Source organism: Phacochoerus africanus, chromosome 16 (genome assembly GCF_016906955.1).
Source record: "Phacochoerus africanus isolate WHEZ1 chromosome 16, ROS_Pafr_v1, whole genome shotgun sequence".
In the NCBI taxonomy this organism is placed as follows: domain Eukaryota; kingdom Metazoa; phylum Chordata; class Mammalia; order Artiodactyla; family Suidae; genus Phacochoerus; species Phacochoerus africanus.
This window is the reverse complement of record NC_062559.1, coordinates 10,912,993-10,932,201: the sequence shown is the minus strand read 5'-3', so window position 1 is coordinate 10,932,201 and position 19,209 is coordinate 10,912,993. Positions and strand designations below refer to the sequence as shown.

At 47.2% G+C, this 19,209-nt stretch overlaps 1 protein-coding gene across 6 annotated transcripts in view; it reads right to left on the bottom strand.

Moving 5' to 3' along the window:
• The window catches only part of ATP6V0A4 (ATPase H+ transporting V0 subunit a4), a 100,467-nt gene that overhangs the window by 10,505 nt on the left and 70,753 nt on the right, over positions 1–19,209 (bottom strand). For all 6 annotated transcript variants that reach the window (XM_047763323.1, XM_047763327.1, XM_047763326.1 and 3 more), the window contains 4 exons: positions 18,809–18,902; positions 12,425–12,543; positions 9,848–10,064; positions 6,065–6,166 (listed from right to left, as the gene is read on the bottom strand). In XM_047763323.1, coding sequence (XP_047619279.1) covers positions 6,065–6,166; positions 9,848–10,064; positions 12,425–12,543; positions 18,809–18,902 — 532 coding nt within the window. The remainder of the gene's footprint in view (positions 1–6,064; positions 6,167–9,847; positions 10,065–12,424; positions 12,544–18,808; positions 18,903–19,209) is intronic.

The following is a 19,209-nucleotide window of genomic DNA, read 5'->3' as shown; positions in this document are numbered from 1 at the left end:
GTTGCGGTGTGGGTCATGGATGTGGCTCAGATCCCGTGTTGCTGTGGCTGTGGTGTAGGCCGGCAGCTGCAGCTCCAATTTGATCCCTAGCCTGGGAACTTCTGTATGCCTCGGGTGTGGCCCAAAAAAGAAAAAGAAAAAATTTTTAAAAAAAGAAAAGAAATGAGGCCAGTGGGAGTTCCCATTGTGGCACAATGGAAACAATGTGACTAGTATCTATGAGGATACAGGTTCGATCCCTGGCCTTGCTCAGTGGGTTAAGGATTTGGCAGTGCCATGAGCTGTGGTGTGGATCGCAGACTCCGCTTGGATCCCACATTGCTGTGGCTGTGGTGTAGGCTAGTAGCTACAGCTCCGATTAGACCCCTAGCCTGGGAACTTCCATATGCAGTAAGTGCAGCCCTAAAAAGCAATAAATAAATACATAAATAAATAAATAAATAAATAAAATGAGCCTGGGCACCACAGCTGGTAAGTGGCACAGACAGGATTCAAACCCAGGCAGTCTGAGTCTAAGGCCCATGCTTTTCTCCAGAGTGATCCAGAATGTGCCAGATTAATCAGTCTACAGTAAATCAACAGCCCTGTGAGCCGAACAGCCACATTTCTATCAGCAAAATTAACCAGGAGAGATTCATGCCTGTCACAGTCTGAAAGTTTGTGTCTCCCCCCAAAAAAATCGTGTTAAAATCCTAACCCTCAAAAAGAAAATATTAGAAAGTGGAGCTTTTGAAAGGCACTTAGGTCATGAGGTTGGAGTCCTTGTGGATGGAATTAGTGCATTTATAAAAGAGGCTGCTGAGAGCTCCCTAGCACCTTCCATCAGGTGGGGGAGGACACGGAGAGAAGATGCCAGCCGTGGACCAGGAAAGAAGGCCTCCCCGGAAGGTGATGAGGCTGACACCCTGATCTTGGACTTCCAGGCTTCAGAACTGTGAGCAAAAAACTCTGTTGTGTTAGCCACTCGGTGTACGGTGTTTTGTTACAGCAGCCCCAACAGACGAGATGACGATTCCAACACAAATATACTTTTTTAAAAAGAAAAACATCACCTTAGAAAAATAGCTAAGAAAAAAAATTCAGGGAAAAAAAAAATCCAGGTGTGGTCACCATTCAATTTGGCCTGATTTTATCCTTGAGTCTGAAGAGAGCGTTTCTATCCAGTCACTGTAAAACTTAATATCCCATGTCCAGTGTTTCTCTTAGAATGATTTCACAGGTGCTATGTGGCAAATTAGACATTAAAGTATCTTCACCTTTCTTTCTTCGGCAGGTCTACACCCTATATTGGCAGAACTCTGGGCAAAGATAAAAATGTTCCCTTAAGGACTTGGAAGGCCAGGTTTAAAGTTCGTGTCCCATGCCAGAACGTGGCAGTAGGGGAGAGCTGGCCCTTCTCCCCAGTGTGTAATCCTTTCCTTCTCACCACTGATTTCTTTCTTTCTTTGTTTTTTTTTTTTTTTTTTTGATCTTTTTAGGGCTGCACCTGTCGCATATGGAAGTTCCCAGGCTAAAGGTCAAATTGGAGCTACAGCTGCCAGCCTGCACCATAGCTCATGGCAATGCCATATCCTTAACCCACAGAGCAAGGCAAGAGATTAAACCCACATCCTCATGGATACTAGTCTGGTTCTTAATCCACTGAGCCACAAAAGGAACTCCCCTGATTTCTTCTCATGGCACAAAGGCCATGGCCTTGTGTGCACATGCATGGACATGCCCACCCGAGATGTCCACGCTCCACCCACCCTCCCCACAAACAGCTGCCCCTGGGCCATACTGAGTCAGTGGAACCCAGCCAGTGGTGTGTGGTCGGCCCTTTGTATGGCCTGGAAGTGGGCTTGAGTCCCTCTGGACAGGAAGGAATTCCAGGATGCCAGGTACCAAGAGGGGGCTGTGGGTAAGCCTTTCCCCTGGACCCATGGTTCCCTGGCCCATAGTGAGGAATGTGGCTCAAGTTAACATGAATTTGTCTTCTTAAAATCCTATTTTCTGTCCCTGTCAACTTAAGGAAGCAAATACCAAAGAAGAAACAGAAGATAGTTTTTCCATTTCCATCCCTAATCGCTAGCCCTTTCTGGTCAAATCCTGAAATTGGTTCAAATGAACATGAACGACTTTGCAGAAGTGGGAAACTGGACTTTCTGAATCTTAGCGACCCTTCTCCCCATTCAGAATATACTTGGCTGTCTCCTTAACGAGACATCTCACAATGTTTGAGCTGGATGCTGTCTGAAATAAAACAGTAATCGATTTTAAATCAGTTACCGGCAGCTTTCTAAAAACTCATAAAACACATGTACAAAAAGACAGACACAAGGCTGTTCACAACAGCACCGTTTGCCATTACTAACCCTGGGGAAAAGCCAAATAACTATCCATCTACGAATGGATAACTCAATTGGTGTGTTCATGGACTTCCCGTCATGGCTCAGCAGAAACGAATCTGACTAGCATCCATGAGGATGCAGGTTTGATCCCCGGCCTCGCTCAGTGGGTTAAGGATCTGGCATTGCTGTGGCTGTAATGAATGCAGGTCACAGACACGGCTCACGGCTTGGATCTGACGTTGCTGTGGCTATGGCATAGGCTGGCAGCTGCAGCTCCAATTCAAGCCCTAGCCTGTGAACCTCCACGTGCCGTGGGGGCAGCCCTTAAAATAAATAAATAAACAAATAAATAAATAGGTATGTTCATGCAAGGGAATACTATACATATACATAAGCAGTCACACATATACAATCTCTCAAATGCAACACTGGATGAAGAAAAGTTAGAGCCAAAAGAAGGCGTGGTGTATGAATCCGTTTACATCAAGTTCAAGAACAGGAAACATTAAGCTACAGTGTTAGAAGTCAGGATGGTGGTTGCCCTGGGGGGAGAGTGAGGGGAAGGCGGCACAGCGGGACTGGGGATCCGACGGCGTCCTGTGTCTCTATGTTACCTGAGTGCTGGTCAGGTCATGAGAGCTCACTGAGCTTTGACCTTAGCATCAGCGCACTTTTCATCATGTAGCTTGTACTTCTATAAACTTTGCCATAAAAAAAATGCATGTAAATATAAAGGTTTTAAATAAAGATGCAGGGAGTTCCCTCCATGGCTCAGCGGAAACGAATCAGACCAGGATCCATGAGGACACAGGTTTGTAGCTTGGCCTTGTTCAGTGGGTTAAGGATCCAGGGTTGCTATGAGCTGTGGTGTAGGTCACAGACGTGGCTGGGATCTGGCGTTGTTGTGGCTGTGGTGTAGGCCAGTGGCAACAGCTCCGATTTGACCCCTAGCCTGGGAACCTCCATATGCTGCGAAGGCATAGAATTTAAAAATAAATAAATAGAGGTGCACAGTTCACTGTGACCCAGGATACAGGAGTGACAGGAGACCCAGGTCCATGGCAGCAAGTCAGAAGAGGGAGCAGAATGTGCGAGACCCAGTCGGTCCAGGGGGCTGACCACGAGTGGTTCTGGGGAGGAGATGTGAACTCACTGGCTGCCTATGGGATGCAGCCAAAAGGGCCATATCGCAGGCGGCCCTCTAGTGAACAGGTTTCCAAACCCCACTGTGCAGGCGCGGGGGTCTGGGGATTAGAGTTACAGAGGAGCCCGAGTAGATGGGACTCTGCTGCTATCTCCTGAAGCCATCAGAACAAAAGCGTTTATAAACTCTAAGCACTGGGCCTCCTTAAGGTTTCACAGGGGGGAACTGGGAGAAGCCCAAATAACTCCGTTATGGAATCATCTCTTGGATGGAGGTGGAGATAAATGTTTCTTTCTTTCTCTTGGGGGGGGGGCACTTTTTAGGGTCACACCCACAGCATATGGACGTTTCCAGGCTAGGGGTCCAGCCTACACTGCAGCCTTAGCAACACCAGATCCAAGCTGCATCTGTGACCCACACCACAGCTCACAGCAGTGCTAATTCTTGAACCACTGAGTGAGGCCGGGGATCAATCTGCATCCTCATGGACAGTCAGGTTCGTTACCTCTGAACCACAACAGGAACACAGCCAGAAGCCTAAGGAACCAGCCAACAGCCATGCTTCTCAAGGGCCAAGGAGGCGGGCCTCCTGGCAGTCTTTGGAAGCTCCTGTTAGCCAGGGTCAAGAAGTATCATCCAGGAAGGCAGACTACAAAAAACCCCCTCTAGTGCCTTCTGCTGTACTGGGAGCGCAGCTGCTATTTAAACAGCCTTTGTGGAGCAAAGAACAAGACGAATTATTGTCTGAGTCCCAGGACTCGGGGGAATCAGCAGTAACCTTGCCCACGACTTACGGACAGGTTGGGTTTCTAGGAAAGGGAGTTGCATTCATTTCTGCAAAAAGGTATTTGCCACCTTCCTTTGAAACATCTGTCAGCTGTTCGGACAGTGACCCGCCTCAACTGTCCTCTACCATCTTGGTCTCTCGCCAACTGGCCAAACGATAAACAAATATTGTTTGCTTTGCCTTCCAAAATATTTATATCCCACATAAATGATATTTCAGACAGGCTTAGGATCTACTCAAGGCTGGCAGGAAATAGGGAGTGGGAGGAGAGGCAGGCGATTTAGAAAGAGGGCGCCACCTAGGGACTAACCCCTGGAACTCCAGTCTCGTCTCATCAAGATCCTGAAACTATCTACAACGACCTAAAACAAATGCGATTTCAGCAGAGTCCACTTAACCTTTGGCACGGAGGGGAGCACAGAGTGACCATCTCAAAAAAGTGACACAGTGCCTGTGCCATTTCTAGACTCTAATCAACTCTCTTCCCTGGAAGGTTGATTTTCCCAAATCCTATTAATTTAGGTTGAGAGTGAACTCAGCGTCACCCCTCAGTGAACCTGAGGCTCAGGAGAAGTTTAGACAGAAGGAGAAAATGGGCTGAAATGAGTGTTGGATGACAGGGAGAAAGTCACAAACAAATAAGAACAGACGCATGTGAATGGGTTTACTCTCTTACATAATCTGTAACATAACACAGTAAAGCTCACAACTTCATTTTTTTATTCGTATTTTTTTGGCTATGCCTGAGGCGTGCAGAAGTTCCTAGGCTAGGGATCAAACCCAAGCCACAGCAGTGACCTGGGCCACAGCAGTGAAAACGCTGGAGCCCTAACCCGCTGAGCCACCAGGGAACTCCAAAAGCCCACAACTTTAGAATCCTGATGAAAACAACTTTCAATATTCATTAACACACTGAAACTAGAGTAAAAGACTCTTCTTTTCAACCAATAAAAGAGCCACATTCAGGCCCTTAGAAGTCATTAACTACCAGCAGACCCATCACACACACAGCCCAAGCACAGCTTGTAGCACAAAGTTTTTTGTTTTGTCTTGCTTTTCTTAGGGCCACACCCAAAGCATATGGAAGTTCCCAGGCTAGGAGTCCAAACCGAGCTGCAGCTGCCAGCCTATGCCACAGCTGTAGCAACACGGGGTCTGAGCCACATCTGAAACCTACACCACAGCTCAGGGCAACGCCAGATCCCCAACCCACCGAGCAAGGCCATGGATCGAACCCACATTCTTTTGTTGTTGTTGTTGTTGTTGTTGTTGTTGTTGTTGTTGCTATTTCTTGGGCCGCTCCTGCGGCATATGGAGGTTCCCAGGCTAGGGGTTGAATCGGAGCTGTAGCCACCGGCCTACGCCAGAGCCACAGCAACTCGGGATCCGAGCCGCGTCTGCAACCTACACCACAGCTCACGGCAACACCGGATCGTTAACCCACTGAGCAAGGGCAGGGACCGAACCCGCAACCTCATGGTTCCTAGTCGGATTCGTTAACCACTGCGCCACGACGGGAACTCCCGAACCCACATTCTCATAGATACTAGTCGGATTTGTTTCCGCTGAGCTACAACGGAGCTCCAGCATATAAGATTTAAATGTGAGCATTATATTGGAAATAAGACCCCAAGGAAAAGTTGAACTCTGCAGAAGAAGATGTACCTGGGGCGGGCCAGTTCCTCACCTCACCACCATCCTCCAGGCCCCGGTGGACCCGGCATTCTCCCTAACCCCCTGACTTGTATTTCTAAGGCACCGCCTTGCTGCCCATGGGGAGTGCACAGAAGGGATGGCGCTTACCTGTGATTTCAGATGATTGGCTCTAAGAATAAATGGCTTAATCAGAAGCATCCATGGCACAGAAATCAAAGCCATAATAACAAAGAAACTTTGGACTTCTTGCTGTAAGACCAAAATGGTAAGATCCTATTAGTTCAAGGTGACCGCACAGCATGCTTGATATGACACAAATGACCAACGGGGATGATCTCAGGGGCAGGTCACTTGGAGAGACAGAAAGCATCTCAATGAACCGTTTCGCCCGCCCACCTCTTCCTACTGCAGAGAGAACTGTGAGTCCACCTGTGCTGGGTGTCCAGTGAAAAAGAGTCACTCTTGGAGTTCCCATCATGGCTCGGCGGTTAGCGAACCCAAACAGCATCCATGAGGAAGCAGGTTCGATCCCTGGCCTCACCCAGTGGGTTAAGGATCTGGCGTTGCCATGAGCTGTGGTGTAGGTCACAGATGCGGCTCGGATCCTGCGTTGCTGTGGCTGTGGTGTAGGCTGGTGGCTACAGCTCCGATTGGCCCCCTTACCTGGGAACCTCCATGTGCTGAAGGTGTGGCCCTAAAAAAGACAAAAAGACCAAAAAAAAAAAAGAGCCACTCTTTATTCCTTGCTCTCCAGGTAGCCCCTCTTCCTACACCCACACCATATGGAGCCGTCATTGGATGGAGGTGTTCACGACACACAGCATGAGGGCAACATTATTTGTCCCTATTCCTTTAACTCTGCTCCAGGGGGACAGTTAGCCCTGGCCCGAGATGAAGAGCAGATCTGGGACTTCGCCAAAAGTCTTTAGGTCTCTTTAAGTCACAAACATTATCTCCGTCAGTAACTTTGCATTTCCAGTACTACTGAGGCTTCTTGCTCTTCCAAAAAAAAAAAAAAAAAAAGGCCTCGCAATGGCCACCTGGGTCACGGTCTCCTGTGGGCCGGTTCCCCACCAGGTTCTGGGTTAACCGAATTGAAGTCTTTCATTCTCTCTCGTTCTCTGGGCACAGTTCACTTTTGGAGCGAGGCGTCTATGTCTCCCTGCCTCGCTGACTCCTGAGACTCATCCCACTTTATCATCCTGTGATATACTTCCTTTCATACCTCACCTCCTCTTTTTCCTACCCTCCAGGTCACTGGTTTGAGGATAACCCAGAGCTGCTATTTGCAAAAGAAGCAGGAAGCCTTGGGAAAAGGTGTGGAAACTGGGTACTTGGAATAAAAGGGGAAATGTTTCTTTTTGTTTTCTTTCTTTCTTTTTTTTTTTTTTGTCTTTTTAGGGCCACACCTGTGACTTACGGAAGTTTCCAAGCTAGGGGTCACATGGGAGCTGCAGCTGCTGGGTTATACCACAGCCACAGCGACCCTGGATCCTTCACCCACTGAGTGATACTAGTTGGGTTCTTTTTTTTTTTTTTTTTGTCTTTTTGCTATTTCTTTGGGCCGCTCCCGCGGCATATGGAGGTTCCCAGGCTAGGGATCCAATCGGAGCTGTAGCCACTGGCCTATGCCAGAGCCACAGCAACGTGGGATCTGAGCCGCGTCTGCAACCTACACCACAGCTCACGGCAACGCCGGATCGTTAACCCACTGAGCAAGGGCAGGGACCGAACCCGCAACCTCATGGTTCCTAGTCGGATTCGTCAACCACTGCACCATGACGGGAACTCCACTAGTTGGGTTCTTAACCTGTCAAGTTCCAATGGGAACTCCTGAAAAATGTTTCTCTCGTTGCTTTAACTGTTCTGACCAAGCTCCCACTGAGGCTTTCGTTTATTATCCCAACTGTAACAAGATACATCCTGATAACAGTGGGAGCCCTATCTGCTCCATCCAATACCCTCCTCCACTCTTAACTGCTCCCAAGAAGGAGGGGGACCACAGGAACAGACTTGGCACTTGCCTGTCCCAGGTCCACACCCTTGAAGCCACCGGGTTGTTCTAGTCCATTTTTATCTCATGCTTCCCCCTTCAAACACACCACAATGTCTAGAGAGATCAAAGATGCCTATTTATCTGTTGCTCTTCTTCTTTGCTATTGAAACATAGCATGAAGCAGCCAGAGCAGAGTTGGGAGGGGGCTGGATTTTTTTACCTCACACTGTCTCTTCCAACTGCATCATGGGAAAACGGGGTTATGGAAACTTCAAACTGTGTCAAGATAATTAATCTTCTTCTGGGGCGTGGAGACCAGCCAACTCCAAATAATGGCTTTGAATAGGAAAAAAGCTGGAAAAGTCTCTCCCTGTGCAGTGCTCCGTGTCCTCAGGGGGACTTCAGTCTTTAGGAAAGGCAGGGGCACATGGAATACTTGGTGATTCTGATTCCCAGGCATCATCAAGAAGATGACTTGTTTGGGAAATGCAGGTACACTTGCATTGAGACACCAGCAACGAGTAAATGACCCTCTCAAAGACATCATTCGATGCCAAGAGTCGAAGAATGGCCTCCACGGTGCTGATGGATAACAAGCAGGTGCTACACAGTAAGGTGGGACACAAGAGAGCTTTCAGAGCTGTGTGTCTTCTCTGTTATTATCTAAAATCAGTCCTGACCTTTGCTGCTTCTGCAGGGGAGGAGAACACAGCCAGGAATCAAACGCATGGGGATGTACACAGCTGTAGGAGGAGTGTGGCGAGGAGCCATTGGCAGGTGCCATGGGCAGTGAAGGGCCCCCTGGTATTGGGAAACTAGCCCTAGAGCTTGATCCAGAACCTATATGAGTGGTCCTTCTTTAGTGAAAATCTACCAGCAAACAATATTATTAGGTTATCACTGGGAGAGGCCAGAGGAAAAAAAAACTATTTGAGTTACCAAAAATTGCTCACTGAGATATTTTTATACCCATCACTCATGGAACATTTATACTTTCTAAAACTAAAGTATCAAGTTGATAATGAGGCCGAAAGAAACAAAGTCAGAATAGCGATAACATCCAACTGCTGGGAGGTCCCGTCCATGGAAAAAGAGCCCAAAGAAAAAAGAAAAAAAGCATCTCCACCTCTACTGGGGAAGCTCGTAGAAGAGCATGAGTTTGGTTTAGTTTTCCAGAAAGTCACGACCCCTGTGAACAGAGGGCCTCCTCTTCTCGATTCTATCTCAATTTTCTCTCTTGTGAACCTTAACTAGAGTTTCCTTTTATAATAAAAGATTATTACATGTTAAGGTGTTTAAAGCATTTAGTTTCAAGCCAATCAATTTGAAGGGTTATTTTTTTTTCTTTCTGCACAGACCATGCACAAGCTCATTTTCAACCCCACGGCGAAAATCCGTCCCACGTGTGACCCAATAAGAAGGGCCAGAGCTGGACCACAGCACAGCCCTCGAACCTGGACACTCATCAAATAAGGACCTCCTGAAGTGTGAAAGAACCTAACACATGGACTGAGGCTTGCAGACAGTTACTCTCTGCCGTATTCAGGAGTAGGACAGACAGCGCCTTGGAGGGACCGAGAGATGATCATGCGAGGTGAAGTGACTCCGACGGTGAGACGCCAACGTCATATGCGATCACTTATATGTGGAATCTTAGAAAAGGCTACAATGAACTTATCTGCAGCACAGAAAATGACTCACAGACTTTGAAAAACTTCTGGTTACCAAAGGAGACAGGTGGGGGGTGGGGAAGGGATCGCTGGGGGTTTGGGATGGAAATGATCTAAAATTAGGTTGTGACGATGGTTGTACAACATTTATGGTCATAAAATTTTATATTTATAATCATAGAATTCGTTTAAGAGTATGAGAGAGATTTAATGTAATCACATGAGGAAAGAAGGGGGGAAAAAAAAAAAACCAACCAGAAATACCTGATGCTTGTACAGAGGTGCGTTCGAAGGGTCGTTGTAATTAAACAGGAACATGTTAATGAAGTGGATGAGGATGCTGGGGGCGCGCCGGGACACGGAGACGTCAAAGGAGCACCATTTGAAGATGATCATGAAAACCAGGTACCCGAACAGGCACAGGATAAAAATCATCTCGGGGATGAACTGCAGAATGATGCTGAGGGTGTCTCTGAAGAATCTGGGCGCGGGAAGCACAGACACACACAAGAAAGAACATTGAGGGACTGTCAGGAATTCACTTTTCCCTCCAAAGCCTCAAATGGTCATCTCTGGTTTTGGTTTTGGTTTTGTTTGGGAACTCTGGTCCACACCCCGAGTATGCAAGGTTGGAAAAGAAAGAAAGGTGCTTTTGCACAAAAGGTTCAGAAAGAACCAGGATCTGGAAGGTGAAGACCGAGACAAAGGTCGGGCGCACATAGACAGCCGAGGACCTGGCCACAGCCTCGCATGCAGACTCGTTCACAGCAACACGGTCAAAGGCAGAAGGATACACAACGGTGGCTTGGCAGCTTCTCTCCTGAGAAAGTCAGCAATGGCTTGTGACTGTCCCCTATTTCTGTACAGCCTGCAAGTGAAAAACGGTTTGCACCTTCTCAGATGTTTGGGGGCCAACCAAAAGAACACTATTTTAGGACACATGAAAACTACGAGAAATTCAAATTTCCGTTTTCACAAATAAAGTTTCACAGGAACAGTCCCACTCATGTGTTTACATGTGGTCTGCGGCAGCGTTCACACCAGAATTGAGTATTGTGACAGAGATTGCCTGGCCTGCAAAGCCTGAAATATTTACTCTCCAGCCCTCCATGGAAGAAGTTTGCCAACTTCTGCTCTAAGACACAGAGTCCCACAAGGCTAAGTTGACTCCCCCACCCCAGTTAAAATGTCAGAAAGGGCCCCAACACTCTTTGTTAATTGTAAGAGTAATTGGGAGTTCCCCGGTGGCCTAGCAGTTAAGGATCTGGCGTTGTCACAGCCGTGGCTCAGGTTGGATCCCTGGCCCCACATACCTCCACGTGCTGTGGGAATGGCCAAAAAAAAAAAAAATTTTTTTTTTTTTGTCTTTTTAGGGCCACACCCTTGGCACATGGAAGTTCCCAGGATAGGGGTCCAATCAGAGCTGTAGCTGCTGGCCTATACCAGATCAGAGCCTCAACTGCAACCTATACCACAGCTCACGGCAATGCTGGATCCTTAACCCACTGAGTGAGGCCAGGGATTGAATCAGAGTCCTCATGGATACTAGTTGGGTTCATTACCACTGAGCCACAATGGGAACTCCAAAAATTTTTTTTTAACTTGAAGAGTTATTGGAGGGAAATGGACATCCCACGATAAGGCAGGATTACTGGAGAGCACTGAGGCCAGCGTGACACACACTGACGCACGGTACAGTCCCTTCCAGAAAGAACTTCCTGGTTTTATCATTTAATTCTCACAGCCCTTTCAGGCAGGCAGTAGAACCAAGCTGTGGTCATTCATTTACTCACTAAACAGTTCTTATTTTTCAGGGAGAATCTATTGGTTTTCGGGCTGGGGGCTCTGGTCAATGAAATGGGAATGGAAGCGGCACCTGTCATTCTGAGGGGAAGCTTAAAAGTCAGTGTGGAATGGACCACACTCTGCTGCCATGGCAACAAGCCGGTTCCAGGTGAGGCTGCCCATCAGCTCAGGTCCCAGGGTGCGAATGAGATGAGCGGCGCCCCCCAGTGGGCCCACGATGACATGTGCCATGGTCTTAAACCACTGCGATTTGGGAGTCGTTTGTCACCACACGCTAAGTTGACCCATTTGACTCCTCCCTTCCCACACTATAGAAGAAAACCATCTTGAGAGGTGCAGCGACATGTCTAGGATCACGCAGCTAGACAGAGTTAGAACCAGTAGCCAAACTTTTGATTCTAAACCCTGTATCGATCCTGCAGCATCATGCTGACCTCCTGGAGGGTGGGCTTCAGCGATACCGACAAGCTGCTGTGTTCTCTAAAGAGGTCTCTGAATAGACATATTTGAGGCTGATTTCAAGCATTTACAACTTGAGTGCAAATACGCACGTTTGAGAAGGTTTCCAGAGACAGAGCTTAACAAAAAGAAAAGAATAAATGGAAGAACATTAACAGGCAAAGAAACGAGAGAGAGGCTGCTTCTGCAGGAAGAAATTACACCAAATGGAATTCAAGACCTGAGGGCACTTTGGCCAAAGTGCAGTTAGGTCCCCAAGACTGGTGGGAGACCTAAGCCTGGATATGGCACCAACCAAGACCTTGCAGGCTGGAGGGACACAAAGCCCTGTGGGCTTGCAGTCTCTTTCTGAACCCTCAAATATTTCTGGGGTGAAAGGGGCACTCTGCTCAAGAGAAACCAAGATGCCATTTTCTGCCAACCAGCCTGTCCGAGGGGGAGCCAAGAGACACAAGAAAGCAGTCCCCATAGGAAGGAGACGCGAACCAAGGGACACAGGACCGAACTGGTGGCCTTGCCACTGCCCATCATCAACATGGTCAGAACAACAGGCAGACAGTTCATCGTGAAACTTACATGTGGTTGAAAAGGCTGAGAATGACCCCAAAAACCATCTGGACGATTCCCAGGATAACCGACATTTTCATCTTATAGGAGTTCAAGAATGTTAGCTTGTTTGAAGCCAAGTTCCAAATCTGGAGGGGAAACGTGACAAGAAACATGTGAGAGGAGTTCCCGTTGTGGCTCAGTGGGTTAAGGACCCCACTAGTATCCATAAAGACATGGGTTCGACCCCTGGCCTCGCTCAGTGGGCTAAGGATCCAGTGTTGCTGCAGCTGTGGCGTAAGTCCAGGACGCGGCTTGGATCTGGCATGGCTGTTGCTGTGGAGCAGGCCGGCAGCTGCAGCTCCAATTCGACCCCTAGCCTGGGAACGTCCATATGCCATGGGTGCAGCCCTCAAAAGACAAAAAGGCAAAAAAAGAAACACATGAGACCAAAGTCCAGAAGTCCTACTGGAGTTGGGGGCTAGAGCTCAATTTCTCCTGAGGCGGAGCCATTTTCAAATCTCTCTCCAGGTCAGCACGTGCCTTTTAGGTTCAGAAAAGGAAAAGGTCCAAACCCGGTATAAACACAACCACCCTCATGACAAATGTGTCAGAACCAAGAGCACGATGGGTGAAACTCCAGGTAGCTGGAAGAGGAAAAAACAAACCTGACATGATTTTCCCCCGATCTCCATGGAAAGACATTCTGGAACATCATGGAGAGATCTCAAACTTGCCTGGGTCCCCTTTTTATTGGCGTAGATCTCCAGCCCATGAATCTGGCCCATTTCTTCTGGAATGGTAAACAGTAAAACTGCCTTTTACCCTGAATTTTTCTTACAGTGCTTTACACGGCAAAGCATTTCCCCAGGCCCTTCTCTAGACGCCACTCCTGCAGCCAACATTTATCAGCACTTGGAATAAGCCATGGTCCCTGCCTCCTGCGTAGTCCGTGTTTTAAACAGAGCTGCCAGGCTTGCACAGAGGTTACACGTGCACCTGTCCTGCCCACACAGAGAAAGCACTCAGAGTGGCTGGGGGGCCGGTCAGGGGCTCACCCTGGTTAATGGTCCCAGTCACCAACGCTCTCCTTTCCATGGAAATCTTCAGTGCCCACCCCCATGCAAACGACTCTAGTCCTTGCTCCGACTCCTGACCCCTCTGGGACTTTAGGCACCTGGAAGGTTGTCTATACTGCTTTCCAGAACCAACAAAGCCACGGGGTCTTCTATATTCCCTCCTAAACAACTTCCTCCTCCAAACTCCTTTGCTTCTGTTAAGAGGTCAACATCTACCTGGCGCAGCCTCAGTGTGCAGCCACCTTCCCCTCCCCTCCACACCCAGAGGGGCAGGGACGGCTTCTCAGTGATTCTGCTTTGACAGGGTCCTGAGTGGCTGCCAGCTGAGCCATCACTAAGGGGGCTGCTGGGAAGGAGGGGAAACAGGTGCCCAGACACCAGAGGCACCGCCACTCCCCTCCCCACCTGCCTTGGCATTGAAGCTGCACCAGGCTTGCCCTCCACCCTCTGCCCACCTGGTTGGCCAGTCCCCACACAACAGGGTGATGGCAGGGTTACCAGTACACCTTAGACCCAGCTTGGAAAAACGAAAAATGTTCACAGTTAAGTACCAGGCACATACTAAGCTCTTTAAGAGTCTTTCTCACATTTAATTCTAACAAAAATCTATGAGGGAGATATAAGTATTCCCATTTTATAGGTCAGAAATTTACGATAATCTCAGGGAGATGAAGTTACTTATACACCCAGAGAGAAATAATAAAATGACAAATGGAACATTGACTCTGCTTACACACCAGACTCTGTTCTGGGTGTTTAACCCGTAAAATTCATGTACTCTTCTGAGCGGTTCTCTGAGAACTGTTATTATACCCATTTTACAGATGAGGAAACAGAGATACAGCGATGATAACATGCTCAAAATCACACAGCAAGGAAGTAGAAAGGCCCAAATGTAAACACAGGCAGCCTGATTCTAAAGCATGGGTTTTTAACCATTGTGAGATGTTATTTATTATAAAATATTCACAAACACTTTTAGAAAGCCCCCTCAGTGCTGATGCCCAAATATTTTGTGATCTGATTCACAAATAGATGCTCGACAGTTAATAAGTGCAGCTATGGGAATTTGTAACACATAAAAATCAAACCCTTCATTAATATAAAAAAGTGCTGGAGTTCCCCTTGTGGCACAGAGGGAGCGAATCTGACTAGTATCCACGAGGATGGGGGTTTGATTCCTGGCCTTGCTCAGTGGGTTAAGCATCCAGCGCTGCTGTGGCTGTGGTGTAGGCCAGCAGCTGTAGCTCCGATTCAACTCCTTACCCGAGAACTTCCATATGCCTCAGGTGTGGCCCTAAAAACAAAAACAAACAAACAAAAATATATATATATATAAATGTCAGAACAGAAGTGTTCTGTTAAAGAGTTTTTCTCTGGGGAATAGGATTGCAGAACAAGAAAGGCAAGAAAGGAGTTCCCATCGTGGCACAGCAGAAACAAATCTGACTGGGAACCATGAGGTTGCAGGTTTGATCCTTGGCCTCACTCAGTGGGCTCAGGATCCGGCGTTGCCATGAGCTGTGGTGTAGGTTGCAGACACCGCTCAGATCTGGTGTTGCTGTGGCTGCGGCATAGGCTGGCAGCTGTAGCTCCCATTAGACCCCTAGCCGGGGAAGCTCCATATGCTGAGGGTGCAGCCCTAAAAAACAAAAAACAAAGAAACAAAAAAGAATGGATATATGCATATGTATAACTGATTCACTTTGCTGTACACCTGAAACTAACACAACATTGTAAGTCAACTATACTCTAACAAAAAAAAATTTTAAAAAAGGCAAGAAAGATGAGTTCCCATTGTGGCTCAGCAGAAATGAGTCCAACTGGGAACCATGGGGTTGTGGGTTCGATCCCTGGCCTCTCTCAGTGGGTTGAGGATCTGGTGCTGCTGTGAGCTGTGGTGTAGGGCGCACACTCTGCTCGGATCTGATGTGGCTGTGGTGTAGGCTGGCGGCTGTAGCTCCGATTGGAATTCTGGCCTGGGAGCCTCCATAGGCCGTGGGTGTGGCCCTTAGAAAAAGCAAAAAAAAAAAAAAAGGCAAGAAAGAAAAGTCTCTTCATTTTTAATAATTTTTGCATTATATGGATTTTTAATTTTATGTATTATTATTTTATAATAAAAAGACCTACAATGTTTTAGGACCAAAAAAATTTTTTTCTTTTTTGGCCACCCCTCAGCATATGGAGTTCCCAGGCCAAGGATCAGACCCAAGCCACAACTGCAACCTACGAGGCAGCTGCAGTGACACCAGATCCTTGACCCATTATGCTGGGCAGGGGATCGAACCTGCATCCCAGCGCTCCAGAGATGCTGCCAATCCTGTTGCACCACCGCAGGAACTCCAAGACCAAAACCTATTCAAATCTAAATGTTGACGAGAAGCGGTGCAGGGGAAAAAGGAACCCTCCTATCCTGTTGGTGAGAACATAAATTGGTGCCCAACTGTGGAGAACAGCATGGAAGTTCCCCAAAAACCTAAAAATAGAGGTACCATATGATCCTGCAATCCCACTCCTGGGCATATATATATACGGACAAAATGAAAACTCTAATTTGAAAAGATACATGCACCCCAATGTTCACAGCAACGCTATTGGACAATAGCTAAGACATGGAAGCAACCTACTGGCCGTCAACAGAGGACTGGCTAAAGAAGATGCGGCGATGTATATACATATACAGAGGCGTATTAGCGAGCCATTCAGAAAAACAATGCAATAATGCCATTTGCAGCAACACAGATGGAGACAGCGTTATCACACTAAGTGAAATCAATCAGACAGACAAATACCCTAAGATATCACATACGTGGAATCAAAAGATAGTACGAATGAACTTATTTACAAAACAGAATGTGAGTCACAAACATAGAAAACAAACTTATGGTTACCACAGGGAAGGGGGATTAATTAAGAGTTTGGGATGAACAGATACACCCAACCATATACAACATAGAAAACCAACAAGCTTCTGCTGTGCAGCACAAAGAACCATCCTTAATATTTTGTAATGACAAATAGAGAAAAAGAACTTGAACAAGGAAAAAATATATATATATATACACACACATATACATGTGACTAAATCACTTTGCTGTATACCTGAAACTAACGCAACATGGCAAATCAACTATATTTCAATTAAGAATGCAGAAAAATGCAAATGAGTGTTACCAGGAAAAAATGCATTATTTTCAACACTCCACCTTCCCTTTCACCTTCACATTTGTTCCTTTTCCTTTTCTAATGAGTGGGCAGAGGACAAAATTGCACAGCATAGAAACTGGACCACTCAGTTCTTTTCTTTTTTTCTTTCTTTTTTTTTGTCTTTTATCTTTTTAGGGCCTCACCCACAGCATATGGAAGTTCCCAGGCTAGGGGTCTAATCGGAGCTGCAGCTGCCCGCCTACACCACAGACGCAGCAACGCCAGATCCGAGCCTCAGCTGCAACCTACACCACAGCTCATGGCAACGGCAGATCCTGAACCCACTGATCGAGGCCAGGGATTGAACTCGCAACCTCATGGTTCCTAGTCGGATTAGTTTCCGCTGCGCCACAATGGGAACTCCGGACCACTCAGTCCTGAAATGTGAAATATGCTACCCTCCCTTTTGAGGAGCAGACCTAGGCGGGCAGGATCTGCTTATGCATTAATATGTGGGCTGCGAAGGGAAGAGACAAGACAGCACAAGCCATGAGATTCAAAGCAAAGAAAATGCAACCAGACCCTTAAATCATTCCCCTCTGTACTCCCTGGCTGCCTGCTTGCTAACTGTGAAACTCCTTGGACCAAAGATAAAGCCTTCCAGTCTACAAAATAACAACTTGCGTTTATTTTTAGCACTTTGCAGCTCACAGACTAGCCTTCAAAGACTTTAGTGCTTTTGCAAAAACTTAGAATGTAAGAGGGCACCCCCCCCCGCCCCCCCGGTGGCAAGTATCAAGCAATGCTGGAGGGATTTCCCATTTCCCTTCCTTTGTGGCTCAGCAGTTAATGAACCTGACTCAGATCCATGAGGATGTGGGTTCAAGCCCTGGCCTCACTTGGTGGGCCAAGGATCCAGCATTGCTGTGGCTGTAGTGTAGGCCGGCAGCTGTAGCTCCCATGCCACCCTTAGCCTGGGAAACTCCATGTGCCAACAGTGCAGCCCTAAAAAGCAAAATAAAATAAAATAGAATAAAGTAAATAAAATAAAGCAATCCTGGGTGATGCTTATCGTTTTTATAAGGGAGGGGAGGCAGCAGACAGTGGGAAGACCCAGGAAGACTGAGAGGAGATGACCCACCAGATGGGAGAAACCAGAGAACCAATTTCAGGGCCAGTGCTGTTACTCTCAACTGTCAGCAACTAAAAGTGTGCTCTCAGTTTCTCTTCCAATAAAATGAGGGTGGAGGAATGTTTATGAACCCCCTCTGCCTAGTTCTAGACGCTTACGCTCATTTGGAGCACAAGGCTGCCACCTGGTGGCGATACGCGCTGGGCTGCACGTGTTGTGTGGCTTTACACAAATAAACACGCACATCTTCTCCAAACCCCTTTACATGTGAAGGCTGGCGAGGAAGCGCCTTTGTTTTGCTTGGCTCAAATTCGGATGAGACAGATATAACAAATTAAAGTAAACCCCCTTTTTAAAACCTTTGTATCAATTCTATGCAGCAGAATAAAGCAAACCCATGCTTTTCAAGGAAAGAGAGATGTTAATCACTGCGAGAAAATGCCAAAGTCAGGAACTTGGTCAGGACGCTAAATTGCTTATCTAATATGCATACTTTACAGACACCAAGGGCCATTTATTTATTTCCTTTTTAGTGCCGCATCCACAGCATATGGAGGTTCCCAGGCTAGAGGTCAAAATTGGAGCTACAGCTGCAGGCCTGTGCCACAGCCACAGCAATGCAGGATCCAAGCTGCATCTGTCACCTACACCACAGTTCACGGCAATGCTGGATCCTTAACCCACTGAGGGAGGCCAGGGATCGAACCTGCAACCTCATGAATACTAGCTGTGTTCCTTACCACGGTGCCACAGTGGAAACTCCAACCAAGGGCCTTTAAAAGAAGCAACTGTTAACCACCAAGGGAGTACATAACGGAGGAGAAAGGCAGATGTTGGGAAATTGCATGGAAAATGCCCCAGGAGCTGGGTAAAGGATGCAGGTAGGACATTTACCTAACTCCAGCGCAGTGGGTCAAAAACACCTCTGGGACATGCTATTTCATCACAGTACAAGTTTGTGGATTTGACAGGTTCTGGCACCCTCTTGTCCCCCCACCCCCAAATCCTCAGCAAGACATTACATAATAAATATTTAACCTCAGAAGGCATTCTTACCGGATCAATCCCAAAAGGGTATGGATTTCCAGAGTACACTCCTGGAATGGCTGGGTCCAGCTGTAAATATGGATTTGTTCCCATTACCTGAGTACTACAGAGGGAGGAAAAAAAAGAAAACCATGATCAACCAGAGGTAGGAAAAATACTCTAGTAATCGGTCATTGACTTGCAAGCCAATCAAAGCCTAGCTGTTGGTGCAACTCATCAATTGGTTCATTCAGTTATTCTACAAATAGGTATCGAATACCTACTATGTGCCAAGTATTGTCCTAGAGGCTGAGCCTACAGGAATCACCATCTGGCCCCCAAGGAGTTCACAGTCTGAGTTTCCATCCGTCAGCTGGATGGGGAGTAGTAAAAAAAATTTACACTACATCAGAAAAGAGGCAGAGGCAGCG